Source organism: Nannobrachium achirus, assembly GCF_963921795.1.
Source record: "Nannobrachium achirus genome assembly, chromosome: 4".
NCBI lineage: Eukaryota > Metazoa > Chordata > Actinopteri > Myctophiformes > Myctophidae > Nannobrachium > Nannobrachium achirus.
Window position 1 is genome coordinate 31,723,293 of NC_137813.1, and position 20,000 is coordinate 31,743,292.

The following is a 20,000-nucleotide window of genomic DNA, read 5'->3' on the forward strand; positions in this document are numbered from 1 at the left end:
AGATGTTGTTGTGCTGGCCCCATCCTTGAATGTGGCATTTGGTGGATATTTAGTTCATCAAAAAGCTTCAAAAGAACATTTTATCTGGAGACAGAGAGTCTCTTTTTCGAACAAGAGCTCTTTAATGGTTCAAGGTCTCTTAGAATGGAGATAGTTCTGGCCCACAGGCCTCCTGTTGCCTACCACTGGTGTAGGCTTAGGCTATACCATTTCATACCATTGGTGAAGCTTGCAATGAATCATCTTTCTTTATAGAGTATCTTTGAACATGTAGAGAGGACCAGGCTATGGCTGAGCCTGAGAGTGATGCTATTTCAGTTAAGAAGATAATTTGTGTCACACTTTAAAAACCCACTTGAAAGAAAACCACTCGTGTTCTCATGTGAGGCATTTCAGATAATAGCAGCATGTTGGATTTGGGCAGCTGACGCATGACAAAAAAATAAATATATGTACATATATATGTGTGTGTGTGTGTGTGTGTGTGTGTGTGTGTGTGTGTGTGTGTGTGTGTGTGTGTGTGTGTGTGTGTGTGTGTGTGTATATATATATATATATATATATATATATTAGTCTTATATTTCCCCAGAGTACACATATCATTCATTCACTTTATGTAGACCTGAATATTCAGTATATCTTAAAACGAGAATAGAGAGATTTGTAGCCTCTGAATGAGTAATTGTTGCTGTGAAAGTTTTATAGCTGAGTAAGTTTAGGCCCTATGGCTCTGGTTCAAAACCTGGGGTAGTCATTTGTAAATTGCCTTGGCTGTCGCCCACTGAATTAAACTAAATGATTTGATTCTATCATTAATCTTTATTTCTGTTATAGTAGAGTGTAAGGGTGTAGAGTGCAACTGGCAAACCGCTTGGCAGTCAAGCAAAGATAGTGTTTTATGTCTTCTATTATTTTATCTATTGTTAATTCTGGTGTTAATTCATATAGCATCTGTAGCTCTGAGAGTGTACAAATGTAACCGAATCGGCCCAAATGGAATTGACAGCGTACTGTAGCTAGGACCTCTATGTGGCTGGTTGTGTTCTGATGTGTGACAGTGAGTCTTGCAGCATTTAGCATTACAGCAGGCGTGTAGGAGGTAATACAGGGAGACAGATGCTTCAGCTTGCTGGGTAATGCTGCTTCTTGTTTAATGGTACACACTGATGTGATTTAGCCATATGTTTCTGATGTGCGTACGTGAGCGTGCGTGTGTGTGCTTGTGCACGTGTGTGTCTCCATTCATTGACACAGTGGCTGTAGAAGTGTCAGTGTGTTGTCATTGTTCCGCTGACTGCCTTTTCCATAAGCATGGTCTCACTCTGTTTACTGTGGATGTCTGCTAGTGCTAGGCTGCTAGCGTGTTGTCCAACTGAAAGCTGTTTCCGAGGAACACTCACGCACACTATGGGCAATGATGGGCATACAGCTCCCCACACAGAGCCCACACAGTCTTAGATGCAGGTCTGATCCAGCCATCTTGGGGTGCAACTGTAAATCAAACTAATCAGCAAAGTATAAAATAGGGCTTAGGCAGTTAATCAAACTACCGTAATTGCTGGACTATAAGCCGCACCTGAATATAAGCCGCACCAGTTAAATTTAGAACAAAAAACTAATGTTTACATATATAAGCCGCACCTGACTATAAGCCGCAGCCGTCCTTCCTGCTTCCTGCTAGAGCGCCCCTGGTGGCCGTTAGCTGTAAAAATCCATATATAAATCCTTGTTAAAGACCATTGTAAAACTAACTAACTGGCCGTTAGCTGTAAAAATCTCCATATAAGCTGCACCGTTGTATAAGCCGCAGGGTTCAAAACATGGGAAAAAAGCCGTGGCTTATAGTCCGACAATTACGGGTAATCAATGTAGTCGATATATATATAAAAATAACTATATTCGAAAGTTTTCACGTCATTGATATCTAAAAAAAATGAGCTTCTTGTTTATTTGATTATGAAATTGAAAAAGTAATTAAGATAATTAAGATGGTTAATACGTTAATTGCTAGTTCATTGCAGTCATCTATATTTTCTACCCATACAGTATATCAGTATACCGTAAGTCCATCATGAGATTCATGACATGAAGCAGCTCAGTGCAAAAGTAAAATCCTCAGTGTTCATTTATGTCTGAAAGTGGTACAAATGTAACCAAATGGACCCAATAAACAAATCTTTTAAAACAAAAACAACACAAAAACAAGTTGTTGTGAAGCAGCTCTGAATGTGCAGTGATCTCATGTCATGATGATGTGTGGGGTGTTTCTGCTGCTGAGACTGAAGCCCAATTAATTTAGGCCTGTAATTATTATATGCTTTAACCAGTGAAAAATAGCAGATATACAAGCTGCCGCGCTGCAAGCTTGTAGATCTGCTATTTTTGAAAAAGTCATAAAAATTTCTGCAAATGTTTGTAACAATAATTTTGCTTCTGGGTGGTCCCTGGAACTGAATATTTTGAGATAGGAGTCCGTGGTCAAATACATATCATTTGGGGGTCCTTCACATGAAAAGGTTTGAGAACCACTGACATAGTCTCTCAAGAACAGACTAACTGAGCTCCAGTTAAGTGAAAAGGACCTTTTCTTTGACGATGGCTGGCCAGATTGCTGACATAGAAACATCGTTTTTTTTTTCCAAAAACCTTAAGAAGGATTCAAAAGACACTTATAGAATCGGGTAAAAATTCTAATTTTCAAGATTTTTCAAAAATAGCAGATCTACAAGCTCGCACTGTGAGCTTGTATATCTGCTATTTTTCAATAGTTAAAGCATAAAATAATGATACACAATAACGTGTACCCGTTCTAAATGGGTTAATTGCAGACCCTCAAGCTCACAACACGTCGCATCCACAACGCGCTCTGAGCTTGTAGGTCTGCTATTTTTCGAGGCATGATAGCACCCCATGGCTGCTGTGGTGACTACGTGTTGCGTTCTGTCGGTGTTTTGGTGTTTGTCTGTTTTTTGTTTTTGTTTATGTTATATGTGAAAAAATTGATTTGAATGCAAAAATGTAGTATGCCAAAGCAAATTCCTATGTGTATTACACAATGGTTAATAAAGAAATCTGAATCTGAATCTGATGATACGTCGTGCGACAAAGTATGAATGGGGCTTGGTGTCACATGCCTGGGCTGCATGGAGACACAGGGGTCATGGGGTCACGGGGTCATGGGGGATGATGTTATGGGCTCAAAGGGTTGAAGGTTCACAGACTGTGGACAGATGTAGAACACTGTAAACAAGGAAGGGTGTGTGTGTGTGTGTGTGTGTGTGTGTGTGTGTGTGTGTGTGTGTGTGTGTGTGTGTGTGTGTGTGTGTGTGTGTGTGTGTGTGTGTGTGTTTCCTCCTGGTAAGAAGCCAGTCATTGTATGCCTCTTATCAGTAAATGGCCCAATTTTCCATTCAGACACACATGCACGCATGCATGCATGCACGCACGCACACGCGCACGCACGCACACACACACGCACGCACGCACGCACGCACGCACGCACGCACGCACGCACGCACACACACACACACACACACACACACACACACACACACACACACACGAGTCACGACTGCTGATCTTAAACCACATCTGTCCTAGTATACGTCTGAAATCTCTCTGGTGATAAACTGGTGGAGTGATGGATGTGACTGAGGACAAATGATCTTTCTGTTGTATTCTATTCTATTTATGTTTTCTATTGTTTATGTCCTGTTTTGGACCACCGGTCCTTCGGTAATGGATGATAATGGAAGCATATCATGTTCTGTGGCATTACATATCCTGCCTGACACACACATGCACGCACGCACGCACGCACGCACACACGCGCGCACAGTAAATCATAGGTGCAGAGGCACAAAGCTCTTAATTTGTGTGCATTTGTGTTTTCATATTAGAGAGAGTGTAAGAGGTGAGGGGAGAGGGAGAGGGAGAGAGACACACAGAGAGAGAGAGAGAGAGAGAGAGAGCGAGAGAGAGAGAGAGAGAGAGAGAGAGACAGAGAGAGAGAGAGAGAGAGAGAGAGAGGTGAGAGGGGTCCATTGCAGTTGGTAGCCAGAAATAGCCAGTGAGGAAATCAATGTTCTTCTCCTGCTACCGCTGTGAGCTGTCTCCTACACAATACACACACTGTCCTGCTCCCTTACACTGCAGGAGAGAGCATGTGCATGCGTGTAAAGAGACAAATAACTCACACAAACTGTATCGTATTTATTTTCATGCTCTCTCTCTCTCTCTCTCTCTCTCTCTCTCTCTCTCTCTCTCTCTCTCTCTCTCTCTCTCTCTCTCTCCCCAGTTCTGCACTATCAGCTTAACAAGAGACAGAGGCAAAAGGGCAGGAAGTAAAAACTATAAGTAGTGAAAAAAAGAGATATAGTTGTGTACCTCCCCAGAACCTTTTTAGATGTAATGTCCTGTGTTCTGGTGAATTTGGGGAGGTTGGTACCAAATCCGGGAGAAATCCCGGAGTGACAATCAAGGAGTCTGCCAGGAGATGAGGTCGAAATCTATGATCCAGGAGGGTTGGCAGCCCTGATGTTATGTGCAATGTGTTTATAAACGGTCTCTGAACCATAGACTACTATATACCGAGATTATTATAACCAGAGATTATAAACATTTTACCACTTACAGTAAGCCTGATAGCAAAAAGAGCTGATCACCAAGATGCTGCAATATGGTGCGTTGTGAACTTTTCTTGGAACGTTTTTTAAAGATTTGTAATCGTATGTGTTGATGGGTGCATGCGTATGTGTGTGACTTAATTGAACACCACTGCCACTGTTACGCTCACTCTATCTACAATTAGCTCAACCCAGTCGTCGATGCCAGTAGTTTTCTAGAATAAAACAAAACAAAAAATACATTTTATTCCCACACAACACAAGAAACTGATCCTTTTCAGCAGAGCTGTATGAGTCTCCATCTGAATGGGTGTGTGTTCCACACTGTAATGAGCCGGGTCACAGTGTGGGAAAGGTCATTGACCCAGCAGTTCCATGTCTCACCTGGCAGGACCTGTATAGTTATATAACCTTGCCCTGGCACAGAGCCAGCCAGCAGGCTGTCAGAACTGTAATGGATGCTCTTACAGTACGGAGGAGGAGGAGGCTACTGTTTGTGTTCTTGCTCTCTGTTACTACATAGAGTTTAGTGGGGGACAGAAGGGCAGTTCCATCATAGGCATAGGCCAGCCAAAGCTACGTGACGATGATGTCAGATGTCATAGACGTCATAGGACTTTCACATAACGAATAACTGAGTAAGCATGTTTGGGGTCTCACAGCATATACTGTACTTGGATCTCCATAGATGGGTATCAGGGGTCTCCATATATGGGTAACTGGTCCGATATACATCACTGGCCAGATGGCCGAGGCGTCTTACTGGTAATATAAATGTAATATTACGAAAAATAAAAATACAGAAAGGAAAGTTCATGATATTCTTTTCTTTACAACTTTGAAATAATTATGATTATGATAAGTACTGTATGAACTAGGGCATTCACGAATAGTGATTTTTAGTATTCGAATTATTCGACCTCACAGTATTCGAATAGTCGAATATTCGACAGGACTGGCCAAACTGTCAAATATTAAGTAAGCAAGAGGCGAACATTGTTGCGAGGCGTTGTGACCATGTAGATCGGCTATTTTCACAATATTTATCTGTGGAACCGAGTCACATTAAATGTAATACCTACAATTCCAAGTGCTTGTCAGGGTGGGGGTCCCCAGTTCAAATATGTTTAATTTGGGGGTCAAGGCCTGAAAAGGTTTGAGAACCCCTGGTATAGAGCATTAACAAATTCATCCACCAGGGGCATTGACAACTCATTCTTATGACTTCCTATCTAGCCAAGCTTTATAAACTATATATTTTTTAAGGAGAATACCAAAAATAAATAAATAAATACGGTAAGCGAATATTCGACTTCGGTGAACAACGTCAAATAGGGATTTTAATATTCGAATATTCGAATATTTGGTGAATGCCCTAGTATGAACATAATTGATCCAAGCCAGAACACAAATCAAAATGCTCTGAAAATGCACGCGTGCGGCCCCACCCATCTGTCCACTGAACACGGCAGCCGTTCGGTGGTCAGATGGGTGGACCGCAAACACAAGGCCCTGATCCAGAAAAGGTTGAGAACTACTGATCTAAGCAGAAGCACAGTGGTCTTAACTGCTCAAACATTAATGGGCTCAAGTGTAACTGAGTCTATGAGAGGCTTAACCACATGAATCCTAGAGGATATTCTGGGGTGAACACTGAAGGAAATAGAGGTTTGGACTGGCTGATGTGTCTGTCAAGCCTACTATAGAACCGCTACAGCATTGGTTCTCAAAGTGTGGTCCGACCGTCCAGGGGACCCCCCCGGGGGTCCTTGAGCCAATATAGCATCACCATCATTTTAACCACTTTATTCACTTATATGTTGGCTAGTAGCGTTTTATTCTATAAGATACACAGATTGTAAACCAATCCCAATAACCGCTCTGAAGCCCTTTGCATTGGTTCTGCAATCAGGTTATTTTAGTTTTTAAATCTGTGAAAACAGATTACATTAAACAGATTACATTGTCCTGAGACATTCAGGGGACCTAGGCGACCTAGGCGACCTATTTGCCGATTGGCTGTCGCATGTCACATTGTAACCAAGCTAGTTTCATGATTGGGAGCGGCCAGAGCAGTATAATCAGAGAGTGGTGTCACCGCGGACACGCAACTCTCCATTCTAGGGCTCTGGGAGCGGCCTTGCGCTGTTCTTCTCGAGTTTGGAAAAAAAGGATCCGTTCCGTTTGTCACATTGTCATGATCGTAAAACTATCTAGTTTTAACGTTCAGAACGTTTTCTTTTTGAACAATAAAAACATTGACAGCCAGGGGGAAAAAAATCCATGAAGGACACGGAATGCAATCGTTCACTCGCCGTTGGAAAATTGACTTATATTAGACTATTCTGGATGTGTGGCTAACGGCTAACGCTAACGTTAGCTAGCGCTAGCTGCAGGCTAACGCTAGCTAGCGCTAGCTGCAGGCTAGCGCACGAGTCACGGTGTGTAATAAATTCACTTCAACCTCGTGTTGAGCAGTTAAACCTATTTGCTACGTACGTCTACAAAAACGTTCATATTTCAAAGATAAAGTGCTTACTGAAGTCTCACAGATGTCACAGTATGGTACGCTCAAGCAGAATTACCTGTATCTTTCGTATTGTTTAATAAACAGCATTTTAATCCGATCAGACGTCATTTTCTGTTGTTTTTCAGCCATGCGACCCCATCGGTTGCGAGGTGTACTGCACTTAGATACATTAATACCTTTTGAAGGAAACGACGACCGATCGGATTAAAATGCTCCTCTTTAAATAATACGATCATTACGGGACATTCTGCTGGAGCGTACCCTATGGTGACATCCGTGAGCCTTCACTAAGCAATTTATCTTTGTAATCTGACCGTTTGTGTAGACGTACGTAGCAAATTGGTTAAACTGCTCAACAGCAGATTGTGTTGAATTCACGGTTGGCGCAGCGTAGCGTCTTTACATTTAGCCCAATAATGCTAATCTACATCAATAACTAAAGTTTAAAACATACATAAACAGCCGCAGACTTTTTGAAGAAGAACCAGGGGCAGAACGAGGGGACATCGCCTTCAACTTCGACCGCATCGGTTTGAGAAGGGACTGTAGAAGTACATTGTACTGGCTTGCTTGGCCAGGTAACACATGCTAACATGCTATATATCCTCCAGTAATTGTTTATTTATTTATTTTTCTACTTTTTCATTTTTATACACACATATATGGTCGATCTCTCGTACTCCACAGTTGATACTACAGTATTAAGTAAATGTTTAGATGGGGTTGACTTGTGTTATTTGCTACGCCACTTTTTATTTATTTGTATTGTTTTACAGTAGCTTGTGGAATGGTCGATAGTGTGTGGGGTTGGCTAGCTAGCTAGTACATGCTAACAGGGGGGTTTTTCTTTCTTTAATTTTCCTATTTCCTTTTCTAACGTAAATATGCAACCTTTTTCTGACTGATATTATATGATCAAACGGCGTATGTAGACATGTCCGTTCCAACGGTTAATGCGAACCACTTGTTTACTCAATTACGTATTTTGTTTACGGCGAATTCTATTGTGCCTGTGGTATGCTAATATGCGCTGTTTCTTTCTCTCCGTACATGACGATTACGTTACGGCGGTTTAGTTAAGTGTTAGAGAGCGATCGAATGCTTTGCACTTTATGATGACATGATTGTAGTCGAGACTTCTCGACATGTTTTCGTTGTTTTTATACTTCATCTTCCTACTATGTGGCTTTAATATGCTGATAGCCTGAGTTGGTTGTTTGTTTTTGGTCAGTGGCCGCCATTGTGGCGCCTCTGACAGGATGGACCAAACTGTGAACTCTGAACTCTGAACCTCGCTCGACAATGGCTCTACACTGCCTCTGCCGGTTGGGAGGTGGTATCACTACTACTTTTGTTACTTTTTCTTTTTGGTTATAACAGCAGCCTCTCTCTATTTTACAACTGACTCATGGACATTATTATTATTTCTTTTAACCTTTTGGATAGATATGTCGACACATAGCACCTTCCCTCTGGGATTATATAACCTATAATGTTTATGTGTTTTTTTTTCTTTTAATTTCTGATGTCTGGGGGCTGCCTTTTGGGACCCGGTGGCAGTCCAGTATTGGGGCGTCTGGGTGGGCAGGTTAAACTTCCTGTCCACCTCCATGGAACGCTACTTTCATGGTGCATTCGGCTTGGCCAGGCGCTCCAACGAACACAATTGGCTGTGTTCGTGGGAGGGAAGTCGATTGGGGAGGAGAGACGGATTTTGTCTCTGCATTAACTAATTAAGTCTGCCAAAGAAAACAACTGACAGATTACAACTTGTTCAAAATGCAGCAGCCAGAGTTTTAACAAAAACTAAGATAAGAGAACATATTACTCCAGTTTTAGCGTCGCTACACTGGCTCCCGGTTGTTTTTAGGATTGATTTTAAAATTCTTTTACTTGTTTATAAAGCTCTAAATGGTCTGGCACCTTCGTACCTCTATAACTGCCTGCATAGATATGTTCCAACCCGCCCACTCAGGTCCTCTAGTGCAGACCTACTTGAGGTGCCAACAATGACATATAAAAAATATGGTGAGGCAGCTTTCTGCTTCTATGGACCGACAGCTTGGAATAAACTACCACTACACCTAAGACAGGCAGCCTCGGTGGATAGCTTTAAAGCACAGCTCAAGACCTATTTCTTTACTCTTGCTTTTAGCTAAATTTTTTAATCCCTATGCTGCTATTGACGTCCGCACGGCTCTGAAATTGTTCTTCAATGTTCTATGCTTTTATTTTTTCTTGCTTTATTGTAATCATTTTACTTCTCTTTTTTATGTATTTTTTATTTCTATTTTACTTTTTCTCTGTTAAGCACGTGTGCTTCATTTTATGCTCTGTAAAGCACTTTGAGCTGCATTTCATGTCATGAAAGGTGCTATACAAATAAAGTTTTATTATTATTATTATTATTATTAACGGTTCCCACAGTGGTCAGGGCGCCTGTTCAGAGGGGGTGGAACCGGGGAGGATAGCGTGTACCTCCACATGCGTTACGCCCCCCTGGTGAAGCTCCTTAATGTCAGGTGAAAAGAAGATGGTGGCATGATGGATCGGGTATCGGAGGAGACCCGTTGTTGTCTTCACCCTCCCAATGGCTACTGTGGGGATTAGCAGGGATAGGTCAAACGTAGAGTATGGGGATGGGGGAATTGGCTTGACACTAAATTGGGTATATGGGGAAAAAATGTTTTCTTTTATTATCTCTTATGGGCAGGGTTTCTCTTCCTTACAACTGAATGTGTACGTACCGTGATCGCCTCAGATCCTGTGCTATTTTGTACCAATGATTGTTGTGATTGGAATGTGATTTGGGGTGCCATCACTATACCGACATTGTACCTTAATAAAAAAGATTTGAAAAGAAAACATACATAAACCACTTTAGCCCTATGTTATACCAAGGCTATTTGAAAATAGCCGATCTACAAGCTCACAACGCATTGCGGTGCGACGCGTTGTGAGCTTGTAGATCTGCTATTTTCAAACATTTTGTACTTTTACTTTTGGTACTTTAAGTACATTTGGATACCAATACTTTTGTACTTTTACTCAAGTACATTTTTAATTCTGGACTTTTACTTGTAACAGAGTGATTCTACATTGCAGAATTGATACTTTTACTTAATTATAAAAATGTAGGTACTTTTTCCACCACTGTGTAAACGTTTGTGTTCTCATGCCAATAAAGCTTCTTTGAATTGAAGATTGAATTGAAGATTGCTCCCCATGTGGCGGAGTACACAATAATGGTAAATAAAGTAGCTTACTCTAAAATAATCCATCCATCCATCCATCCATCTTCAACCGCTTATCCAGCATCGGGTCACTGGGGTAACAGTTCCAACTGAGATTTCTAGAGTTCCTTAATAATAATAATTAAAATAAACAATACTAATGATTATAATTGCGACCGTCAGGTCGCAGTTACTATGAAAACCTCCACCGCCTGTCTGTCCGTCAGTCTGTCTGTCACGTCACATCACACTTTTTTGCCCCTATCCATGTGAAATTTTCCACACACAATCCTTGTCTGCCAATCCACAACCTCCACCCTTCCAGGGACCCCCGCAGCTCCAGGGACCCCCGCCAATTTTTTTAAAACACATTTTTGAATACTGCTCCTACAGTTTTTGCCCTAAAATCACACAAATCGCTACACAGTATGTCTACACTTATCTCATCGACATGGATCTGTCCCATATAGCGCCACCATCAGGTCGATTTTTTAACACATTTTTGGACCTAAACTTTTTTTTTCTAATTTTCTTTTTTTCAAACTTTTTTTTTTTTTTCAAATAAATTTTTTTTTCAAACTTTTTTTACACTAACGTCAACACACCAATCCACAGATTTTATATTGACTGTGTGTCAATTCTTGTTAATCTCAGAATTGTTTCCTCACAGTTCTAGCCCCTACATTTCATTTAGAAGTCACCAGACATATTGTTAGAAGGAGATCTTTTCTATCATCTTGCCACTGCAACCCCAGAGCTAAGGGGGACAGAAGAACATATCGTCGTTGTCGGGTGGAAAGCTTGTCCAAAACTTTATTTTTTTGAAAGTTTTTAAACGGTTTAAAATAGTGAAAATAGACGATCTACTGTACAAGCACACAACGCCTCGCGGTGCGAGGCGTTGTGTGCTTGTAGATCAGCTATTTTCACAAATTTTGTGCAACAGTCTTGTATGATGAAGCAGGGCTTTACTTTACGAAAAAAACATACAAATGTGAAACTTGGAGATACGAGGTTTCTGGCCGACAGTGACGACATAGAGGTATTCATAGTGGCAGGCAGGTATGGTCACCATGGGACACAGCAGTCAGAGAACAGCGGGGAGAGAGGATGTTACTGCCTGCACACATCCCATGACATCACCCACTCTCTCCTAGCGGCGGGCGAGGAAACCCGATAATGGCATGTTTGATGTTTGACATTCGAGCGTCTTAATGCATTTCAGGAAAGCCCTGTTATGAACCCCTAATGCTCGTGAAATGGAATTGGAAAGGAGAAACATAACAGCACAAAAGCATATCTTCCCTGTCGGGTGGAAACCTTGTATGTCCAAGACTGCTACTTTTCAGGATTCAAATGAAAAAATTGCTAATGATCTACAAGCTCTAAATGCGTTGCCTTGCGCCACATTTTCAGCTTGTGGATCTGCTTCTGCTGCTTTTGTGAGACGCTGTAGTAGTATGATCAATAGGGCGTTAATTTACTAAAAAAACACAAAAAATGTAAACTGACATACGCGGTTTCTGCCCGACAGTGACGATATGAAGGATGATGTTAACATGGTGTAAATGTCAGAAAACATCAACTGATAGCAGTTTGTGTGGACTGTGTGTGTGTGTGTGTGTGTGTGTGTGTGTGTGTGTGTGTGTGTGTGCGCGTGTGCGTGTGTGTGCGCGCGTGTGTGTGTGTGTGTGTGCGTGTGTGCGTGTGTATGTGCACGCTTGCATGCGTGCGTGCCTGTGTGTGCACATTATATTAATTGAGTTAATATGCAGTTACATAATCCACGTTTAAACAGCTTTGCTTATGTCTCAGCTGTTTCTTCAGTCCTGTGTTCAATTAAAGACCAGTAAAAAGCATGTCACATGCAGTCATATTACAAGGATAAGTAACACATATAACAAGGGAATACGTACAGTAGCTAGTACTTAAAAGACCCCCAGCTGTTCGTGTACGCTGTACTACATTTGATTAATGATATTTACACTCCCCCATAGTCTCTCTCAGAGCTAGGTCAACACTGTGGCTATTTATTTAAAAAAAATAAAACAGAAAGCCAAGTGACTATACAGTGCTGCTGTGAGGATGTGAAATATTAACACTGTCTACAATAGTTGTTTTGCTGCTAAGAAAGGCATAAAACACCTCAAAGGCACTCGGTGCTTTAATCTAGTACATTATACTACGATTTATTATTTACAATGAATTGAGAAGCTCCCATCCTCTTTCAGAACTGCTAGACTGAAAAACAACAAAGTCTGTATTATGAAGATAAGATTAAACACAAAGATGATTTGCTGTAGGTGCAGGAAGGGAAGTGATTCTCAGCCAGAGGGTTGGGCAACCAAAAGTATGTTCTGACATAGTGATGGACAAGACTGACTTTCATAGAGGAATACTGTGTTGATTTTATACTGAGCCCTGACTAGGAGCTCCACTGACTAGACTGTTATACTATGTACTGTGTGCTGTACCTGATATTGGTGTTCACCTGCACTTTATTGGTGACATGTGATTGATGTGAATCTTTTCTTGTCCTTTCAGAGCTCCTGGGTTCCGCAAAGAAAGTGAACGTGAACTTCCAAGACACAGATGGGTAAGTGGAATAAAACCACTACAGTATCCTATGGGTCATGCTATTCAATCAGACACTAGTGTGTAGTGTGTACACACCCTTATATAAACTAACAGTATATACACTTGGCATGGGGCAGCAGTGGCTCAGGGGGGTAGATCTGCAATTTGTGGAACTGGAAGGTTCACCGGTTCGATGCCAGGAGGAGCCTGGGATCGAACCGGTGAACCTTGAGCAATACCCCTAACTGATCCCAGGGTGGAGACGTGCATGGTTGCCTCTGCCGTCTGTGCATTTGAAAATAATAGTGAGGAGCCTGGAAATAAATATTTATATATTTGGATATTAAAAAAGAAAAAAAACATGATTCTCCTCTCCTGTTTATGTTGACAATTTCTTGTATATTGGTCGGATTATGCTTTTATCTGTATGAGAGAACACAGACCGGTTTTGAACGGTGCTCCTGGAAGGAGTTAAGATCCAACATCTGGCTTTGTCCGGTCCCCCAAAAACATTTCCGGGCTCTACATCTGGCCTAGATAATGGCTTACATCTTTGCACAAACGGCTCAAATTTTGTTGTACGCCCAGGGTCGCATTGGCCAAGCTTCACAGGACGCACTGTGATTGGCCAGGGGGCGCTTTGTGAAATTAACTCATAAATACTGTAGCACCGGCGCTCATTTCACACCAGGTGGGATTTTTCAACCCCCCCCCCGTTCTGTTATTTATGTCACTCTCTCCTGTCCTGTACAATAAATCAGAAATGACATGAGATAATTTGAAAAAAACACACCTCACATGGTATTAGGATAAACGTCACTCTCCTGCACCCACCCACCCACTGTACCAACAGCACACTCACACCATGCACGCCCACATAAACGCATACTGTGTGCATGCATGTAAATCTTCTCTCTGTCTCTCTCTCACACGTGTGCGCACGCGCACACACACACACACACACACACACACACACACACACACACACACACACACACACACACACACACACACACACACACACACACACACACACACACACACACAGTTCTGTCTGACATGTACAAGCAAATGCTGCATATGTCTTTGTGCATGTGTCCTCTCGCTTCCATTATTGGATATGAAGGCTTAAATTAGAATAGTCTCTCTCACCCCCCCCCCCCCCCCTCACCTCCACCTCACCGCTGCCCTACAATGTCAATGCCACCAGCCCCCACTTCTCCGTCTATCCCTCCATCTGTTCTCTCATTCACGCCTCCACCCGCTCGTTCGCTCGCTCACTCACTCCTTCCCTCTCCTCCTCCTCCTCCTCTCTCTTTCTATAACTCAATCTTTCATCTCTTTCTGTCGCTCAACCTCCGGCTCTTACGTCCCTCAATCCATCCATCTCTGCATCGCATCCCTCCGTTTCTCCCCTCCGTCCTTCTGTGTGTGTGTGTGTGTGTGGTCCCCATCGACATCATAAAGCAGCATTATCATTCTAAGTCCCGCCCTGCTGCTGTGTGCAAGGGGGATTAACACACATAACATACATGGAATGAAAATAAATGAATGAATAAATCTACTGTGGCGTGTTTGCCTGGGGGGGGGGCAGGAGGCCTATATACTGTATGCTGGTTGTGTAACAAGGTTTACTTTTTACTTTGTTTGTAATGGAAAAATTGTACGTGTGTTTTCCAGCAAAACAGATGGAAACACAGATAAAAGCTTCCTCGCCTCATATCAATTCTGCTATACTGTGCCATTCTGAGCACAGTATGTGTTTATGTATTTTTGTGTTTACGGTATGTATTTTTGTGTGTATTTGTGTGTGTGTGTGTGTGTGTGTGTGTGTGTGTGTGTGTGTGTGTGTGTGTGTGTGTGTCTGTGTGTGTGTGTGTGTGTGTGTGTGTGTGTGTGTGTGTGTGTGTGTGTGTGTGTGTGTGTGTGTGTGTGTGTGTGTGTGTACGTACAGGGCCGCTGCAACCCATTTTGGTGCCCGATGCACAACTTTTTTTTTTGGTGCCCTTGGGCAGCATGGTGCCCGACACACAGTGTGCTGTGCGTCATGGTAGCAGCGGCACTGTGTGTGTATGTGTGTGTGTGTGTGTGTGTGCCTGCGTGCGCGCGCACACACATGCATGCCTGCGAGTGGCAGATAGACAGGCCAATTTGATGTGTGCAGAAAGACGATGCCACAATGGTGTTCTTTTCTCCCCGATGCAAACGACTGCTGAACTGAAAGACTAACACGATGTTGAGCAGTAAATGCTGCCATGAAGCTTCTCCTCGCAAAGACCCAACATTATAACCAGGGCATTTAATGATTCAGCCTCTCCTTTCATCTTGCGTTAATGTTCTGGTTTAGAATATTCCATCAGGAGTCAGCTGACATTCACATGATGCGATGGGTTCTGTCACTGGAGCGATGAATTACATTAGAAGTTTGCAATAAGCACACGCCTAATGAGTCTGAATTGAATATAATTGATAGAGGTTTAGGGTTGGGAGAGCTGTGATGAACCCGCACGCACATTTAGAATCTCATCATCACTTCCTACTCGGTGGGTGTTTCTGTTTTATTGTTGTAGTATTCTTTTTTTTTTGTCATCCAAGCAGCTTGGGCATTTCTGCTGATCCAGTAGTACAGTATGTGCATGTGTACTGTACAGTACGTGTGCGCACGTGTAACCTCGCTGCTCATTGCCTAAGTGCTGCCGATCAGCCAGTCACATACCGTTAGTCATCTGTGACAGCAAGCCTGGAGAAATCGCTGATCTTTATTTATAATATGTTCTTAAGATAATTAGCAGAGGGAAGGAGAGAGGAGGGGACAAGGGAACATAGAGGAGAGGAGGTGAGAGCAGAGGAGAAAAGCGTTTGATGTAAAGAAATCAGAGTCGGTGGCCGAATGGCTAAGGCGTGTACCATATATACCACAGGCTCTGATGGAGGCTGACAGTGAGTCCTGAGTTCGATTCCTAAGCCCGGTGGACCTTTGCTCGATGTCACTCCCCAACTCACAAAAAAGATATATATTATATATATATATATATGGTCGTTGTCGTGTGGAAACCTTGTATGTCCATAACATTCCTTTTTTGATATTATTTTTAAAACAATTTGAAATAGTGAAAATAGCTGATCTACAAGCACACAAACGGTTGTTTGCTTGTAGATCTGCTATTTTCACTACTTTTGTATGATGAAGCAGCACTTTAATTTACAACAAAAAACATACAAATTTGAAACTTGGAGAAACAAAGTTTCTGCCTGACAGCGACAATATTTATATATATGAGGAATCTGAGTCAAGAATGATAGTGAACAGGAGACCAAAGGAGAGGAGAGGATAACAATGAAAGAACAAGGCATGAGTGTGGTGCTGCGGAAGAGGAGAGTATAGGAGATCAGAAGGAGCAGATACTGCTACTGTAAGACAGCCACAGAGCAGGGACAGGTAATTAGGAGTAGAGATGGACATACAGGACTGTGTGGTTAAATGAGTTAGGATGGACTTGTCACATGCACAGCACCGGAGAACATTATGTACCACAGAGGAGCTGAGTGCAGCAGAGCACCCACAGACAGTCTGTCACCATATTAACCCTGAGGGTTCTTGTTTTATCTGGGCTTTATGTCGACAGTGAAAAATCCTACTGTAGTTGAAACATTAATGGTGATTTATACTTGAGTTGAGCACTGATGTCGCACACCGAAAATAGCTGATCTACAAGCAACAACAACACGTTAAGAGCTCAGATCAGGCATGATGATTCAAGTTTCTTTATTAGGCTAAACCCCTTGAGATGTGCCATCTCGTTTTAGAGGGGGTCACAACATAAATACATGTTACAATTGTTACATGTATACAGAGTAGACAAGACAAAATACATGGACAGAACAAAAACAACACATATACAATAGCATTAGTCCAGACTCCATACCCAGTGATGTGCGCAGCCAAACTACTGTATAAGCAGACTTTTGGGTTGTGCAATCGGTTTGGACCGTGATTTAATCGTATTGGTGTGTGGCGTGACAACCTGGTCATTTATGACCATTAGAGGTTGACGTTTGCGCTGTTTCAGCAAAGCTATGTGTGCTAATAACGTGGATTGGAACATTGCACGTGTCAATGTGCCTGCTAGTGCTATGGAGCGACCTCCCACTCATAAAACGCAGTGTGTGGACACAGACCACGCACACTGTGCTGAAAGGCCTTTATACTTTTCAGCATCTGTATGTTCTGCCGTTCTCTCTCTGCCGGTGTGTGTGTGTGGGTATGTGTGTGTAAGCCAAGTGTAGCCAGTGGCCTGCGAATTTGGAACTCTGAATCGCCGGTGTTTGAAGAAAAAGACTAATAAACTGCTTTACATTTTGGGAAATGTTTGCATATGCTAATGGTGAAAGTCTGTGTGCAAGTTCACATCAATTGCTCAACCCACTGAGGAGAATCATGCGCAAGACTGACGACTGACTGACTGACTGACTGACTGACAGACAGACAGAGGTTTCCTTAATACATAATAGGATTTCATACTGTATGCAAGCCGTACAGTCGTGGTGCTGCACACTCCGTTAACAAGTATATAATAGAAAGATAATAAGTAAAAATAAAACATCCACTTGATTTTCTATTCATTTTCAATTTGAACACGTCTGGAGACAATGTGTCTGTATTGACAGACTATGCAGCAGAAGAATGGCCAAATACATAGAGTAGCAGCAGCGGTAGATATTTTGTGGTGAACTATACACATTCTCAGCTATATACAATACAAAAAACATATAATTTCTGCAAAGAGATTTTCCAAAGAAAATACAGTGTGCTCTGTTGGTGAGTGGGTAATTACAGGTTAAAGACATTTTGTTCCTTGTTCAGAACTCTTAATAGCTTGAGGGAAAAAGACTACTGAGTCTCTCTGTGGTGGCTTTGTGGCAGCATAGGTATTTGCTTGGAGTGGTGGGGGTCCTTCATCCTTCTAGCCCTGCTCCGGCACCTTGAGTCCTGCTGGGAGGGGACTGAAGTTCCCATGGTGCACTTGGTCCTCTGCAGTGCTCGCTGGTCCCCAGAGGAGCTATTTCCATAGCAGACGGCGGCGGCCCCTGTCAGAATGCTCTGTGTAGAAGAATTTCAGGATTTCCTGTAAGACATTGAATTTCCTCAGCTATCTGTGGAGGTACGGGCGGTGTCTGTGTTGTATATATTGTCCATGACAAGTCCTCAGTGATGTCCACGCCTAGTAAATGATGTACTTGAAATCTCTCTCTGAAACTCTCCCTACATCCCTGTTCTGATCAACAGGGATCAAGATCCCTGTTGATCAGAACAGGGATGTAGGTTTCTGCACACTCAGAGGGGCCAAGTGTAACTGTTTAGCAGGCAGCTAGTGGGCACAATGGTGTTAACAGCTGAACTGAAGTATAGGCCTATGAACAGCAGCCAAATATATATTGCGGTTATAGAGCAGGCCTTGATGACTCTCCTGGAGAGGGTTAGATGCGTTCCTGGTGCCCACCCGTTTCAGTGACCTGCTCACATCATACTCTTGAGAGGATGAGTGTACTTTCTGCTGCAGAGGTAGAACATACAGCATAGAAGCTAACCACACCATCCTCCATAACGTTAGAATTGTCAGCCTTGAACCATGCATAGAAAGAGTTCAGTTCGTATGCCAGAGCACTATCTCTTAGTCTATGCCTCATGCATCATGTGTGACGTTGTTGGAACAGAATTTCCACTTGGTCCTTACTGTATCACTGCTTGGCATCATGTATCACCTGCTTGTAGGACTCTTTTGAATTTCCTCATATCTCCAGACACATTCCCCGTTTATAAGCAACCTGTGCGCATGTTCATTGCTCATGCAGGCTGATTAGGAAAAGACTTGAACATTACAGAGGGGTACACTATCATCCACCACTGTTGCCATGCGGCTTGTCATCACCTCCGTAAACATGCTGACATTGTTTTCAGAGCTGATCTGGAACATGCCCCATTCAGTGTCACACAACGTGTCCTGCAGCGTAGCCTCTGATTAGGCGTTCTTATCACTTCCCTCACCACCATCCTTTTTATATTCCTGCATCGATGGCGGCATGATCTGAATTGCCAACAGGTAGGAGAGTTGTAGCCTTATATACCTCCTTAAACAGAGTAGCAATGGTCCAATGTCCTGTTTTGGTAAACATTTGGCAGGTCTTTAAGATGTTTTAGATGTTATTTAGACAGATGCTAGTTTCACTGTTTACCTGGTATCCTTTAGTTTCATTGTACAGATAATTATATATATATATATATCTCTATATAGATATAGATATAGTGTATTGTTTAGACTGATGCTACTGTAGGTTCTTCGTTTACTTGTGATCCTAGTTTACTGAGGCACTTTACTGTCTCTCTGCATTTGATTTATGTGTTTGCCTTGCTTATTGTACGTCCCTCTGGGTAAGAGCATCTGCTAAATGCCTAAATTGTAAATTGTAGTCTGCTTATCATGTCATGTACACCGACAGAGCCCTATTGGTGTACGCTTGTGGTGGAATATACGTACATAGGTAGCTGTAGAGATTCTCGGAGGAAACCTCCCAAGGAAGGCACATAGAAAGGACAACACACTGATTGTCAGAATGTTCCAGGTCAGGCGAGGTTTCTTTTCCTGTGGATTACACCAGATGTTGTTTGTTACAATACAACACAGACTTACACGAACACCTCGTTCTGTTCAGGTGTCAAATCGGAGAAGTGCTCAGGTACCGTATATTGCCTGGTCCGATACCAGGGTTGTCAGCCGTGTTTCCGACAGAGCACATCGCTGTTGTCGGGTGGAAATCCTTATCTTGTAAATCGGCTATTTTTCTGTGACGCTGCAGTATACCGATGTAGGGCATTCATTTAGTGGAAAAAACCCCCATAAAAAGTTAAAATATGAAGATGAGTAAGAGTTATCTGCCTGACAGCAACGAAATGCGTTACTCCACTTATTCTAACCTTCGTGAACAAGATTATATAATACGGCACCAGTGCTATTTCAGAAATAGACATGAGCCTTT

The 20,000-nt window shown here is 42.4% G+C and overlaps 1 protein-coding gene across 1 annotated transcript in view; it reads left to right on the forward strand.

The window, feature by feature from the left end:
- The window catches only part of caskin1 (CASK interacting protein 1), a gene marked incomplete at its 5' end in the record, with an annotated part of 152,900 nt that overhangs the window by 67,537 nt on the left and 65,363 nt on the right, over window positions 1-20,000 (forward strand). The window contains one exon of the mRNA XM_080724917.1: window positions 12,933-12,984. Within this exon, the coding sequence (XP_080581043.1) occupies window positions 12,933-12,984 (52 nt within the window). The remainder of the gene's footprint in view (window positions 1-12,932; window positions 12,985-20,000) is intronic.